We start from the raw sequence: 14,061 nt of genomic DNA on the forward strand, positions 1-14,061 counted from the left end.
AAAACTGCTTTCATGGACACAGATGCATGGTATTTCTCCTGCCAGGTTAAGAACAGGCACTAGAGCCAAAACGAAAAAGTGTGATGTACTACTACAAGTGTCACATCAACCCCCACTGGGCTACGCCCAACTGCCTCCCCGTGCTGCCAGGCTCTGGCTAGTGAGGGTGATGTGGGAGGAAGGGGAGAAGAGCCTCTCCTCTCTTCTCCTTGCCTTTCCTCTCCTCTCCAGCTTCAAAGAAGAGCAGCCGGACGAGCTCCGGGGTGGATCAGCCCCGAATTACATGGCTGTAACGTGGCTGGGGCCCCCGATTTTTCTTGGTCGCATCATGGCTGGGGCTGCCATTTTGAAGGTGGAGCAAAGCCCCCAGGATTCAGCCCACTAGCTGATTTGCACAGGCTTGCACTGGGGCAGCCTGCACTAGTCTCTTGCTGGTGCCTGCTGGGCTGGGCCCCGGCCAGCATGCAGATTCGGCTGGGGCTGTTCCTGGTGCAGCTGCAGTCAGGTGGTGCTCTGTGCCCCCAGCCTCCAGCAACAGTTCTTGCTTGTGATCTTGCCTTTGCTGTGCCTTGCTGCACCACGCTGCGGCATGCTGGGTGAGCAGTTTCAGCCAGGTGGCTCCTACTCCACATGCGAGGCTTTGGTTTCAGCTTCCAGACATCAGATCTGGAGCTGGGGCCCTGGCACTCTTCATGGAGCCGAGGTCTGCTCGCTTGCACCAGGGCAGCTCATGCTACGCTCCTGCTGGTGCCTATACCCTGGCCGGGTGCTGCTCTGTGGCCCCCGCATCCAGTTCCAGGATCTGGAGCCAGACCCCCATGTGCCTGCTGAGAGTGGTGCAGCGTGCAGCAAGAGCAAAAGTAAGAGCAAAAGGAGCCACCCTCTGAGCAGCCTGCTGGAAGTTGCTCCTGCCCCTGCTGCACCATGCCGTGCCATGCCATGCCGTTCTGCGTGGGCGTGCAAGCAGCATCAGCCAGGTGGTGGCTCCTGCCACAGCTCCTGGCTGCTTTCCGGGGAGCTGGAACTGGATCTCCATGTGCTGGGGCAGGAGCAGCTTCCAGCGGGCTGTTCCCTGGGCGGCTGCAGCTATCCGCATGCTGCTCTGTACTCCCTACCTCCAGCAGCAGCTCCTCCTCTTGCTCCTGCTCCACTGTGCTGCACCTCCTTTTGCTTTTGCTGCACCATCCTTCTCCACTCCCAGCAGGCACATGGGGGTCCAGCTCCAGATCCTGGAACTGGAGATGGGTGGGGCATACCCCTGCCCTTCTAGGAGACAACTTTTTGCTGGCTCTTTGCCGGCTTTTTGAAAATAGCTGGTTCTCCATGCTTTTCCATGGGGAACTGGATATTTTACAGGAGACTGTCAGTTTCATAATTTCCTTGAAATTGTGCATTTGGTAGGTCTATAACCCTAGGTGAGTCCTCTAAGGGTGAAAAAAAAAAAAAGCTAAAAGTCCCAGTTTACGTACCTGTGAAGTATGCTAGAGAAAATGTACCATCACTTTTATCTGGGACAATTGTATGTAGTTTCTGGCTTATCTATGTTAATTGTCAGAAGGGCAACATGATTTTGAAGTGCCTCAAATCCAATGTCAGTTCTGAGTTGAAACCTGGGACAAAAGAGAAGCTGCCCCTCCCTTTACACCCAGTTTGTCCCTGGAATGAATGGCTATGAGCCTCCATTGTCATAGATTTCATAGGTTTCATCGACATTAGGGCTGGAAGGGACCTTGGAAGATCATCGAGTCCAGCCCCCTGCCTTAGGGCAGGAAGTCAGCTGGGGTCATAGGAGCCCAGCAAGATAAGCATCCAATTGTCTCTTGAAGGTGTTCAATGTAGGTGCTTGAACCACCTCCGATGGCAAGCTATTCCAGACCTTGGGGGGCTCGGACAGTAAACAGATTCTTTCTTATGTCCAACCTGAAGCGATCTTGCAGTAGTTTATCACTGTTTGACCTTGTCATCCCTTGGGGCGCTCTGGTGAACAAACATTCCCCCAGATACTGGTGGTCACCCCAATAAACTTATAGGTGGCCATCAGATCACCCCTGAGCCTGCGCTTTTCCAGGGTAAAGAGCCCCATAGCACTCAGCCTGTCGTCGTAAGGTCTGTTTTCCTGACCTCTGATCGTGCGCGTGGCTCTTCTCTGGACTCTCTCAAGCTTCTCCACATCCTTTTTGAATTGTCCTTGAAAGATGGTGAGCGCAGTTTTTATCTGGCATACTTCACAGGTTCTTAAAGTAGGACAATGAGCTTTTCTATTCCAGGACAAAAAGCTTTCTTTAGAAAGAAATGTGACATCTGTTATTACCCTGAGAAGTCCAAGATGTCTTTTTCTAGCAGATGGCTTCTCCAAGTGTCTTTTCAGTGCAGCCAGTTTCTTGCTTCCTTAGCCACACCCTCAACCGGAGCTCTGAAAGCACTCCTTCCACCCTTTCTTTTTGCATCTCTGTAAGTCTGTCTTGGCTTTCCCTCCTCAACACCTTGAGTCTATGCCATGGCTGCAGCATGTTCCAGTAAAGATGTTCTGGAGCAGTGCTCTGCCCTGCCCCCTCCTGTTTGCATGCTCCAAACCTGAAAGTACACTGCAAGATAACTCTGAGACCATCCCCAGTGGCCACTCACCAACAGGCTGGGGATTTGAGAACAACTTCAGTGGGGAGTCCCTAGAGCAGCCTCACCACAATAATTCTGGATTTTGGTATGTGTAAATGAGAGGGATGGACTGGACAACCTTCCACTGTGGTGTTAGATTTTCCCTCAGGCTCCGTGCTTTTTAATGCCTGATCTGTTTTATTCCCCTGTTCAGGGATTTTCTACTTTTCCAAAACCTCTTCCTGCAGGCAGATTCGGCTGCACTGGCTTTACTAGGTATCAGCTATCCTATTCTTCTAAACTGCTTCCACTCGAATGGAAGCTATCGAGGTTTTAATGACCCTCCATTGTTCCTGGTCTGGGAGACTTGTGACACATTGCTGGCAGAGTATAGCAGATTCCACATACACTGACACATCCAATGATGCAGCAATTTCTTAACCACTATGAGAATTCATAAATAATGTGAAGATACAGTCCCCAATTTGTTACATATACATACTGTAGCTTTCTACAGATCCTCCAAGGATGATCAGGCCTTTTGTTTTGCACAAGTATAGTTATGAATTTGGCTTGAAACTGGAAAGCAAACAGAAAAATCTTAATGCTATTGAAAAATAAGGATGTCTTTGTACAGTATAATTATATCATAATCATTTGGGGCATTAGATGCTGCTTTTACCAAAGCATGTTTAGGGCTAAGTGCAGACATTTGGGGAGGTTAAATTGGGTTCAGAATGGCTGCCCAATTTAAATTTAGCTTGTCCCAGTGCCAACCTTACTCTTACAGACCTGGTCTTAGTGACCAGCAATCAGTTTAAACTTGTAATTGTAAAGAAGTTTCAGTCATACAGATTGGTCTAAAAAGTGCAGAATTCAGGTTAGGATAAACCTGGCTCTATGTAGTATCAGACTTGCTTGATTTAGGTCAAACTGGTGCATGGAACCTCTGTACGCTTTCCTCTAAGCAGCCGAGGGCTGGGGATATCCAGCCACTGGCCCCAGCCCTAGGGATGCTCTTTTTACCCCCTCCCCCTCACAGGGCTATTTTTTGCGACCCCTTAGCCCCTTGCTCCCTCTGCCCCCTGCCCCATACCAGGTAGCCCTCTCAACCCCCATCCCACAAGATGCTCTGGGTGTAGTCACATTTATGAGCATTCGTCGCTGCCAGAACTGAGCAAATAAATCCTGGTGCAGGGAGGGACGGGAGGGAAGGGGGGGGTGTAGGTTTGCCTGGAGGGGTTGGGGGGCTAAAAGTTACCCCTGATCACCCCCATGGAGCCCATGAACCCCACTGATTCTTCCAATTAATCCCATATTCCAGTAAAACCCTGTGGGTCACACCTGCCCCCCCTTCCGTCTTTAGGTTGCGCTTGCCCTGCAACTCCACCCATGGGTCGTGCCTGCTCCATCTCTCCTCATGGGGTGCACCTGGCTCTGATTCCCGCCAGCCTGCTGGACTCCGAACTCCCCTGTGAGCCCCCCATCCTGGTGTATGTGATGTTGGGCAGCCATTTTGAGAAAAATTAACTTCCCCCTAACATCCCTGAGTCTGTACTGTTACAGGGTCTTGTACTACGTATTAATTTCAAGACTAGGGCATGGTTATTACTTAACCAATAATAAATTTAATAAGCCTTTAGTAGTTACAAGTTTAGTGCTATAGTTAGTCAAAAGCATTACAACAGACTCATTCTACTCAATCACTTACCAGTGACTTTTACCTGGTTGCCTGCATTCTCCACCAATTTGTTATTGGTTAAGGAGTAACTATGTCATAGTCTGGAATTAACACCTGGTACAAGGCCTGAATTGAAGTTACAAGATGTAACAGTACTTAGCCTAGGAGACAGAGAATGTGAATTTGATGTAATATTTATGCAATCAGTATGGCCTGTCCAGTGGCCCCTCAATTTGCACATCAGATTGAGAATATTTTAATGTCTGTCTTAATGATAAATGCATTTTGTGTGCTGTACACTTCACATAATATGTTTTCTGGGGCACTTAAGGGTCTAAAAATATTGTGCTTTCTTTATATTAATTTATAACCATGTGTAATCCTATTTGTATTCATAAACATATTGTAGTTTCAGATATACCATCTGTTGCTGCAAATGTGCTTAAAGTGACTATACATGCTGTTTCTGTAACACCAATATATTTATAATTTTTTCTAAAGGTATCAAAGAAAAACTTAATGCCTACCAGAAGAGTTTAAAAAAATAATTCTTATTATTTTATCATTGTTTAAAGTGCATGTAACCATACCTTAATCTGTTACATATTTTGCTTTTGAATCTGCAGACTTCAAGAGAAGTAAAAATTTCAGGAGCTATTGGGCCCTGTGTTTCCCTCAATTCTAAAGGACCTTGTGTGTCAGAAAATGTAAGTCAACTTTGTTTTAAATTAATATAATTTAGGATAGCAAAATAATTTCTGATTCTAGACAGAAATGTAGAGTTACAGGATTGGGAGGGGGACTCTAGGATTGTGTATTTAAAACCAAACTCTTGCACAAATGTAGGGTGCTGTATTTGTAACCATCCCAGATAGATGCCTGTCTAGGGAAGCACCATGATGGCTCCTTCTGTTGCTTCTTAGGCTGCTGACAGATGTGAACTCTGCTCCATTCCCTCCCAAAAAGCCCCTAACAGCTATGCTTTATTGGAAGAAGCAGTGTGTTAGTTTGTCCTGGCTCTGCAGTATCTGTATAGAGCAGATGCTTCAGTAGGACTTTTTGGTGCTTTTATCTAATACCTGATGCAATCAGCTGTTAGATAAAAGCACCAAAAAAGTCTTGTTGATGTGCCTGATCTATACAGACTTTGGGCGAGCCAGGTGCAACTAATGCAGTGTCTTTTCTGGGCATGCACTGGGCTAGGCACAGGGATGTGCCAAGTTTAAAAGTAAAGCGCTGTTTTTTTTTACATCTGTAAGCAGCCTTTGATAGAAGCTGTGATGAAGAGCCATTACAGAGCAGTGGAAATAATGGCCTGTAGTGGATAGAGGCAAGAAGTGTAGCACTATTAAAATATTTTAGGTATCTTAATCCTACATCTATAGCTTTATTAATGTAGCTTTATTAATGTATAACAAAGAAATACTTATGTTTTTCAAAGCATTATGTACAATCTGTTTACAGGAGATTGGAACTGGGGGTACGTGCCAGTGGAAAATCTGCGGACTTAATCCCACTACAACTCTTGCACTCTACTTTGAGGTAGTCAATCAGGTAAGGAAAGTTTCTCTTTGTAACAAACTCAAATATAGTTTTGTAATTAGCCTTTCAGATTCATTTACTTACAATCAATTGTTTTTATGGTTTCCTTAATGTTTTCCACTTGTATACAAGTCTTTTGCCATTCTCAAATGATAGAGTCTAAATTAGTTGGTGTCTACTCAGTAAGATGAGTTGACTTTCTTTATAAAAAGTGTGCCAGCAGTAATTCATTTTCTCAGTGACAGATATCAAAAGGTGGAGAAACGAATGCAAGTTTGTCAGCTGTGGAATGTTGAGTGTATTGTTCAAGTGTAAAACCATTTTAAAACGATTCTAAAAAATCCTAGAAAACTTTTAACTGCATTGCCACCGAATGCACAGAAAATCTGTTGATGGGAAAGAAATTGGTATGTTGTAGTTGGAAGGAAAGTAAGATAGTTTATATTATCATTGTTAAATAAAAATACATTTTTATGCATTTTTTTCGTATTAGTAAAATAATAATAATTGGTATTTATAAACTTTTTGGCAAGTCTCCATAATATTATGAATTTAAAATGCATTGTTAGATTAAATTCAACAGTTCTAGTTCTGGCCTTCTAGTACCCTGAGTACTAATTTGTTTCTTCATATGCACACAAAAGTCAGTGTGGTACTTGCTGGAATAGAACATTTGCTAGCTAAAGGTGCAGGCAGAAGTGCAGCTCTCAGCTGTAACTCAGAACGATTTTTGCAAAGCATCCTGAGTTACACCATTACCCCAGACCAAACAGATGTTCACTGTTGGTTCCAGCCAGGAGGGGAATCCAGCTGTGGGCTGGGAGCCTGCATCCAGGTTCCCATAGTGAGGGGCAGGCTCTCTGCCAGTGGTCACTGATTTCAGAATGGGAAGGAGAAAGGTTTTTGGGGCTCCCCGGCTGCTGCTGAAGGGTGGGGTGGGTGAATTGGACCCCCCCCACCTCAGGAGGGCTCTGGGGAGGCTGAAAAACCCTCAGACTGAACTTCCTCTGCTGTCTTTCCTCCCTCCCATTCTCAAAACAGCAACAGGCTAGGAGCTTGGAAGACACAAGTTACAAAAGATGCTAAGTTTTGAAACGTCTTTATCTGATACTTCATGCAGTGAGGGGTCAGATTTTCACCTGATCAACCATTTTTTGAAGCTGTGTGCAGCTGTGCACTTGTGTTTGGTCACATTTATAGACTGCTTTGTGTGGCCAGTTCAAGCAAAAATTGTCACTTCGGTCTGTACCCTAAAGTTTCAGTCTTTGTTGTTAGGTCTAGTTCAGGGGTGAGCAATTATTTTGGGTGGAGGCTACTTAATGAGTTTTGGTGAACTGTCAAGGGCTGCCTGAGTAGCCCTGCCCCTTGACAGTTGCCTTGCTACCTTGTTGCCATCTTGTGACCAGAAGTCCCACCCCCTAGCCCATGACCTTTGCCACCAGAAGTTCTTCCCCTTACCCCCCAGAAATACTCCTTTTGGGAGAGGGGATTACCACCTTAGAACCAGAAAAACCTCAAATCATACACTAAAAGTCAAATACCTACCATAACATTTTAATTTTATTACAAAAAATATTTTTATCACAATTTGTGTTTGTGTACTGTATATAGAGGTGATTGCATAATAACTCAAGAATAAATTCTTAGTTTTGTATATTGGGGGCGTATGTATGGTAGGGTGTGGGTGTGTGTGGTGTGTATGTGGTATGTGTGCATGTGTGGGGGGATGTGGGTGTGTGATAGGATGCGGGGTATTTGTGATGGGGTGTGGCTGTGTGAGGGGGCATAGGGTATGTTGGGAGGGTTGTGTATATTTGGGGGGTTGGGGCAGGCTGTGGGTATTTCATAGACATTAGACATTAGGGCTGGAAGGGACCTCAGAAGATCATCGAGTCCAGCCCCCTGCCCAAAGGGCAGGAAGTCAGCTGGGGTCACAGGATCCCAGCAAGATAAGCATCCAGATTGCTCTTGAAGGTGTTCAATGTAGGTGCTTGAACCACCTCCGGTGGCAGGCTGTTCCAGACTTGGGGGCTCGGATAAGAAAGAATTCTTCCTTATGTCCAGCCTGAAACAGTCTTGTAGTAGTTTATGACCGTTCGACCTAGTCGTCGTCCCTTGGGGCACTCTGGTGAACAAACGTTCACAAAAAACATATGAGGGGGGTGAGTGGGTGACCCCTACACTCCTCCATGGTGCAGCAGCAGGCGGGGTGCTCAGGGTGCAGGCTCCTGGCGGGGTGCTGTTCTATCCAGTGCTACACATTGCAGCGAGGGGCGCAGCCTCTATCACTTATGCTCCCCGCCACTCACATGCAGCCCCTGTATTTGCACAGCAGGGCGGGAAGCCCCGCACTCTGTAGCCAGGTGCCTTCCCTGCCAAGGCTGCGTAGCACTGGAGAGAAGCATCAGCCTGGAGCTTATTGCTTTCCCCGCTGTGGCTGCGTTGCAGGGGAGGGAAGCCCCAGGCGCCTTCCTCTGCAGGGTGGAGAAGGTAGCCAGGTCCAGCCTGAGGCTTGGCTTCTCTTCTGTGCTGCGCAGCCCCAGCATGGAAGGCACCTGGCTCCAGCACATAGGGCTTCCCGCACTGTGCCTGATGAGTGTGGGGGCTGCATGTGAGTGGCGGAGAGTGCCAGCAGTACAGATGTCTGGGTGGAGGCTGTGTGCTGCAATGTGCAGTGCTGGCTGGAGCCGTGCCATGCTGAGCGCCCCACTTGCTGCTGCTGCCACCGCCTGCCAGGGCTGTGCGCCATGAGGGAATTGTAGGAAGGATCCCCCCGCCACCCTTCCTCACACCCACACGGTGCCCACCCCAGCTTCACACTGCTGCTGCCCCCTGGGCGCGGGCTTGGCGCTGCCACCAGCCACAACCCCAAGCTCTGTGCTCCCTCCCAGATCCAGCCCTGCCTCCACTGATTCCCTACCCACTGCCTGGAGCAAGCAGGAGACTGGGGAAGCGAAGCAGGTCCCCAGGGGCTGCAGCAGCTTCCTCCCACAAGGATGGGAGCCAGGCAGTAGAGTTCCGTGATACACATGGGTGAGTGTACACATGGGTGTCTTGCTCCCACCTTTGTGGGCAGGGCTGGGTAGAGCAAAATGTGTTTGGGGGCCCCGCAGGTTGGTAAAAGTGCACACCCCATGGGCTTTGTTTTGCCCGCCCCCAGTCTAGGTAAAAAATTCTGTTCCAATGACGTAAGGTTATTTCAATCTGTAAATAAAGTTTTTTGTGCTTTTCAAGTAGGAGAAAATTAATTTCTTATTTCTCTCAGGGAACAAAAAGACTGTCTCCCTGGTGCTGAATGTAGTGCTCACCAGCTTTAGCTGTGTGTAGCATGTGGAGTACAGGGCTGCATCTGGGGCACATGCTACATGTGACACTTGTGTCAGAGTAGCCCTGAGTGCTGGATCTGGCATGGGTAGCCCATCTATGGACCTCATCTGTCCTGTCCCTAGATCCAGTGTGCAGGACTTCTCCAGTGCGGGCACCGCATGCAGCATGTAAACAATATTTGCTTTTATAAAGGAAGTGTATAACAGCACTTATACACTTCCTTTATAAAAGCAAATATTGTTTATTATCTTCATGAAAGACTCTAGCAGTGTTTTGCAGACTACTCTTTACAACAACTAACAGCTGATCTCAGCCAGTTCTCTTAGAGGGACAGTCCCACACAGCATGCCCCAGACCAGCCCCACGCCATTTGCAGCCTGCACCAAGTGGGCTCCATGCATCACATGCAACAAATAGGGCTGGGGCCAGCACATAGTGCATGTAGCAGGCATCATTTTGGGTGACTTGATACAGCCCCACTTGAGACCCCTGTACTATATAAATACCAAAGTAACTGCCACATAAATTCTAGCCCCTTAAATTCTGCCTGTATTTGCAACTGGATTCATTATTCCACACTTCCTGTCCTAAAAAGTTATGTAACAATGTAACTTTAAAATATTGAACAGATTCCTCATTCAACACCATCTGTTGTATTTAAATGGTGGGTGAAGCTATTAATGTATAGTTTAATTGCTGCATAAATATAATGTCACACCTCTCAGATTTCAGTGCTTGTACAGAATCTGCTTTCATTAAATTGCATTGGAACTTGATCTCCACCCTAATTAAATACATGGTGTAATACATTTAGTGCAGGAAGTTGGACAATATGACCCTTCACATGGTTTCCCCTGGGTCAAGGCCGGAATTTGAGCTGGAGCTGCTTCAGCCGCCTGCCTCAGACAGTACTTAAATCCAAGATCCTCCCCATGTTGAATGCGGGGAAAAGCCATGTCTTGGATTCCAGTAAATTCAGCAGTTCAGGGTTCCTTTATTTTCTTTTGGAATCTTAAAAAATAGACCTCCCTCAATTCCTTGGTAGATAAGGATCCCTTTTCATAAAGAATACAATACAGTTAAGAAGTATTTTATCAGACATTGATCACTTTCCTGTTGTGCTTTACATTGACAGTACTTACAAGCAATTCTGTAGATGACTTGTTAATGTTTCTCAGGCATGTCATAACCAGTTTCAGATTAATCTGTTGTTAACAGATTTTACCTGTAAATATAATAGTCCTCTGAGGCAATTGAAGATGTGTCCCAAAATGTAGTCTTTATTATTGCCCCCCTAAAGCATTAAAATATTATGAGTCAGGTACCAAAAAAATCAGAAGCTTGACTGAAAATCATGAATTCAAAAAATAATAATTTAGGTTGTTTTTTTCTTTTTCCCAGCACAATGCTCCGATTCCTCAGGGTGGACGTGGTGCAATCCAATTTGTGACTCAGTATCAGCATTCAAGTGGGCAGAGACGTATCAGAGTGACCACCGTTGCCAGAAAGTAAATTTTATTTATGATTAATGTATTCAGAAAACAATGCAGCACCTGTTTGTATTTCATTTAATAATCTTCAGTTATTTAACCAGCTCAGTGTTTTAGGATGTACAGTGTATGTGGCAAGGAAAGGATGGTCCCTCTGAATCCTGTGTGCGTTTTCTCTCTGGTGTGTTGTGAATTGTTCCGTATCCAAGAAGCTACAGGCTGAAATGCCCCAAAATGACTGAAGTTCTACCTGGAACATGAATTGCTTAGTGAAAGTCTATGGTCTGTGTTGTTCAGGTGGTAAAATAATCCCAAAGGTCCCTTATTTTAGGGGCAAGGATTTTTGTGATATCTCCGTGATTATCTCTTATTGGACCAACTGTATAGTTTGGAGAACTGGTGGGCAAGCTTTCAGGCATCAGGTGCCATTCTTCAGATCTGAGAGAGAAGCAGAAGTAGGCTGAGCTAAATATCAAAGAAAAGACTCTCTGCAAATACAGTCTGCTTGAAGGGATGGAGGAAGGCTATGAATGAGGAGGAAAATCACCTTAAAATCTGGCTCAACTTTGATCTGTGGGGTAGAGTACAACTATTCATCTCCCACCAAAATGTTCACTTGCAACTTCTTACTTTCAACTAGCTTCACCATTACCTTACTTAGAAAGTGGGCACCAAATCTTATAGAGGCAGTTGATTGTGCTGAGGAGTGTTGGTTTTCTTTAGTGTTGTACAGATTAATGAAGTATGGTTAATTTGTAGGAAGATGTCATTTATCAAAGGGGTTGTGGCAGTTATCATTACTATGGGTGTCAGGTTAATTTTCTCTTATTGTGCTATATATTAGTGAAATATTTTTAGTGTTCAATAAACCAATAAACACTGCTAGCATACAGATCTCTTCCCCGCCCCCCCTTACACAGGTCAAATTAAGACTTATAAAGACACAAAGATCCACAAGCAACAGATAATATCACTTGATGGAAACTGTCACACTCTGTAATGTGTTTCATGTTCAAAGGATGAGCTATCCAGTGGGGAAGAAGAATCTGGGAAACTTTCTCTGCCAGCGCTCTCCAGCAAGTGGAGCTGGGGAGCTTCTACCAGGGGCTGTCATCTCTCTCTTCAGCTGTGCTGGGAATGAGTTGTCAGCTGGGCTTCACTTGACTGAAGAAGCTGCAACCCAACCCTTGTGCAGAACTGGGAAGACCTGTGTGAAGGGTCAAGGATGTGGGGATGAAAGGGGCCAAGAACAGCAGGGCTCAAACTCTCCAGGGACCTTGTTAGGTGCTTTTGTATATGTCCTTGTCATGCCCCCAGCTTTCTGAACAAATTCCTCCCCCATCTTTCCCTGTGTCAGACAAGTAAAGTATGTTACTTCAGTGCGTGTTTACACTCTGGCTTTCATGGAGAAGTTCTAATGGCAGTCTTAAAGAAGCAGACAGAAAGCTGGTTGAAGGAAGGGCAGTGAATCTTGACATTTTGCTACTCTGGCCTGGGTCAGCAAGGTTAAGAGTCACAGAGAGTCTCCCCTATCAGGAAGTGGGTGGGGAGAGGGAGACATCTACCCTGGGATGCCTGAGGACCTGGGCAAACACTATCACCTTTTGTGTGACATGATATGTTCAAATGAAAGCTTGATAGAAACCAGGTACAAACTGTTCTATGTTTTTCAAGCAAGGACTTTGCAGCTCATTGGTCATTTTTATGGCTTGTTGGCCATTTTATTGTGCAGTAATTATTTTGTATGTGTAGCATGTCTCAATTTATTGTACAATTAACCAGTTAATTGCACACTAGATGTACCTTGCATCAGGGGCTATACGTGACATACAGTGCTTGCATTTTTATATAATCAATGAAAATTCCTAAGAGGGAAGGTTCAGCAAAGAGCCTCTAAGCTCACCCCAGATGAGGTCTGAAATTCCATGACTTTTCTATGATACTGCTCTCTGTTTCAGTTTCAGTAGAGTCTGCTGAGCTTGGATGACTCTCTATACAACTGCTTTTCTTTTGCAGCTGGGCAGATGCACAGACACAGATCCAAAACATAGCTGCTTCTTTTGACCAAGAGGCAGCTGCTATTCTTATGGCTAGATTGGCAGTTTATAGGGCAGAGACAGAAGAAGGACCTGATGTGCTTAGGTGGCTGGACAGGCAACTCATACGACTGGTAAGAGCTGTGTCCCTATTTATTAAATCAATTGGGTGTCTTCAAGTTTACATTATTAAATGACTTGTATTCAATGGTTATCTTAAACTATTATGTAAAGAGAGACCAAATACTTATCTATGCAGAATGTAGAATTAATCAAGATTTCCAATTTAAATAATTAAAATAAAATTAGCACACAGTCACTACTGTGAGGCTTCCAATTGTTAAGGGGTTAGAATAAGATTAAAGATCTGGTTTAGGTGAAATCGGACCTTAAGTCTTTTCTTCTGCGTGCACTGTGTGTGCAGTTTTAAATATTCATTTCTTAAAAAAATCTTTGACTGTCTTGAATACTTTGAATTTTCCCTTGTTACTTCCTTATAAGATTAATTATCTATTAGTCTCTTCCATAAGTATGGAAGCGACTGTTCTAAGCAACTTTCTTTATCTGAATTGATATTTTTTCAGTAATTGTCTAATTGTGTAACATTTAAAAAAGCACATACTACAGTGTGATATGAAAGGAAATTACTACTTGCCAAAAACATTTTTTTCATGCTTTATTCTAATTTACATTTTTACTGTAAAGGTTCAACACTTCACATTTGATATGTATTAGAAAAATTTGAAAAAATTCTAATGATATAACCAAAGTTGTTGTGTTAACTTATACTTTTATTTTCCTTTTATTTAAGTGTCAGAAATTTGGAGAATACCACAAGGATGATCCAAGTTCCTTTAGGTTTTCAGAAACTTTTTCACTTTATCCACAGGTGAGTAGAAGGAAGGTGTTAGAAGCGGACACCTTCTACATAAGAAAGTAAACAACAAGTGAATGATTATGGATAAAGAATGGATGTAAGAGGCAGTCTGGTATAAGGCAAATAGAGCTTTTGACTGGGAATCAGAGTTGGAAGACCAGGTCTATTTCCAGCTTTTCACAAACTTGCATGTGATTTTGCTCTTTAAGCTTCTTGTCTTGTTTCCTTTTTGGATCTTCTTACCATATATATCTGCAGTGCTTAGCATAATGGAGTCCTAGCATAATAAGGGTCTTTATCTTACTCAAATGTTGAGGTACTCATTATCATTGGCAATCTCTCGTAGTCAAGGATGATTGTCTTCCATGACTGTCTTATCTGTGGATCTGAAGATGGCTGACAAGGTCTATCCAGGATCATAGTTTCATAGTTGGTAGGGTCGGAAGGGATCTGAGCAGATCATCAAGTCCGACCCCCTGCCATGGCAGGAAGGAGCACTGGGGGCCAAAGACC

The 14,061-nt window shown here is 44.7% G+C and overlaps 1 protein-coding gene across 3 annotated transcripts in view; it reads left to right on the top strand.

Moving 5' to 3' along the window:
- SEC23A (Sec23 homolog A, coat complex II component) overlaps nt 1-14,061 on the top strand; it is a 57,118-nt gene that overhangs the window by 20,529 nt on the left and 22,528 nt on the right. For all 3 annotated transcript variants that reach the window (XM_025201409.1, XM_025201411.1, XM_025201402.1), the window contains 5 exons: nt 4,903-4,983; nt 5,741-5,830; nt 10,547-10,653; nt 12,652-12,805; nt 13,483-13,560. In XM_025201409.1, coding sequence (XP_025057194.1) covers nt 4,903-4,983; nt 5,741-5,830; nt 10,547-10,653; nt 12,652-12,805; nt 13,483-13,560 — 510 coding nt within the window. The remainder of the gene's footprint in view (nt 1-4,902; nt 4,984-5,740; nt 5,831-10,546; nt 10,654-12,651; nt 12,806-13,482; nt 13,561-14,061) is intronic.

Source organism: Alligator sinensis, unplaced genomic scaffold (assembly GCF_000455745.1).
Source record: "Alligator sinensis unplaced genomic scaffold, ASM45574v1 scaffold280_1, whole genome shotgun sequence".
Lineage (NCBI taxonomy): Eukaryota > Metazoa > Chordata > Crocodylia > Alligatoridae > Alligator > Alligator sinensis.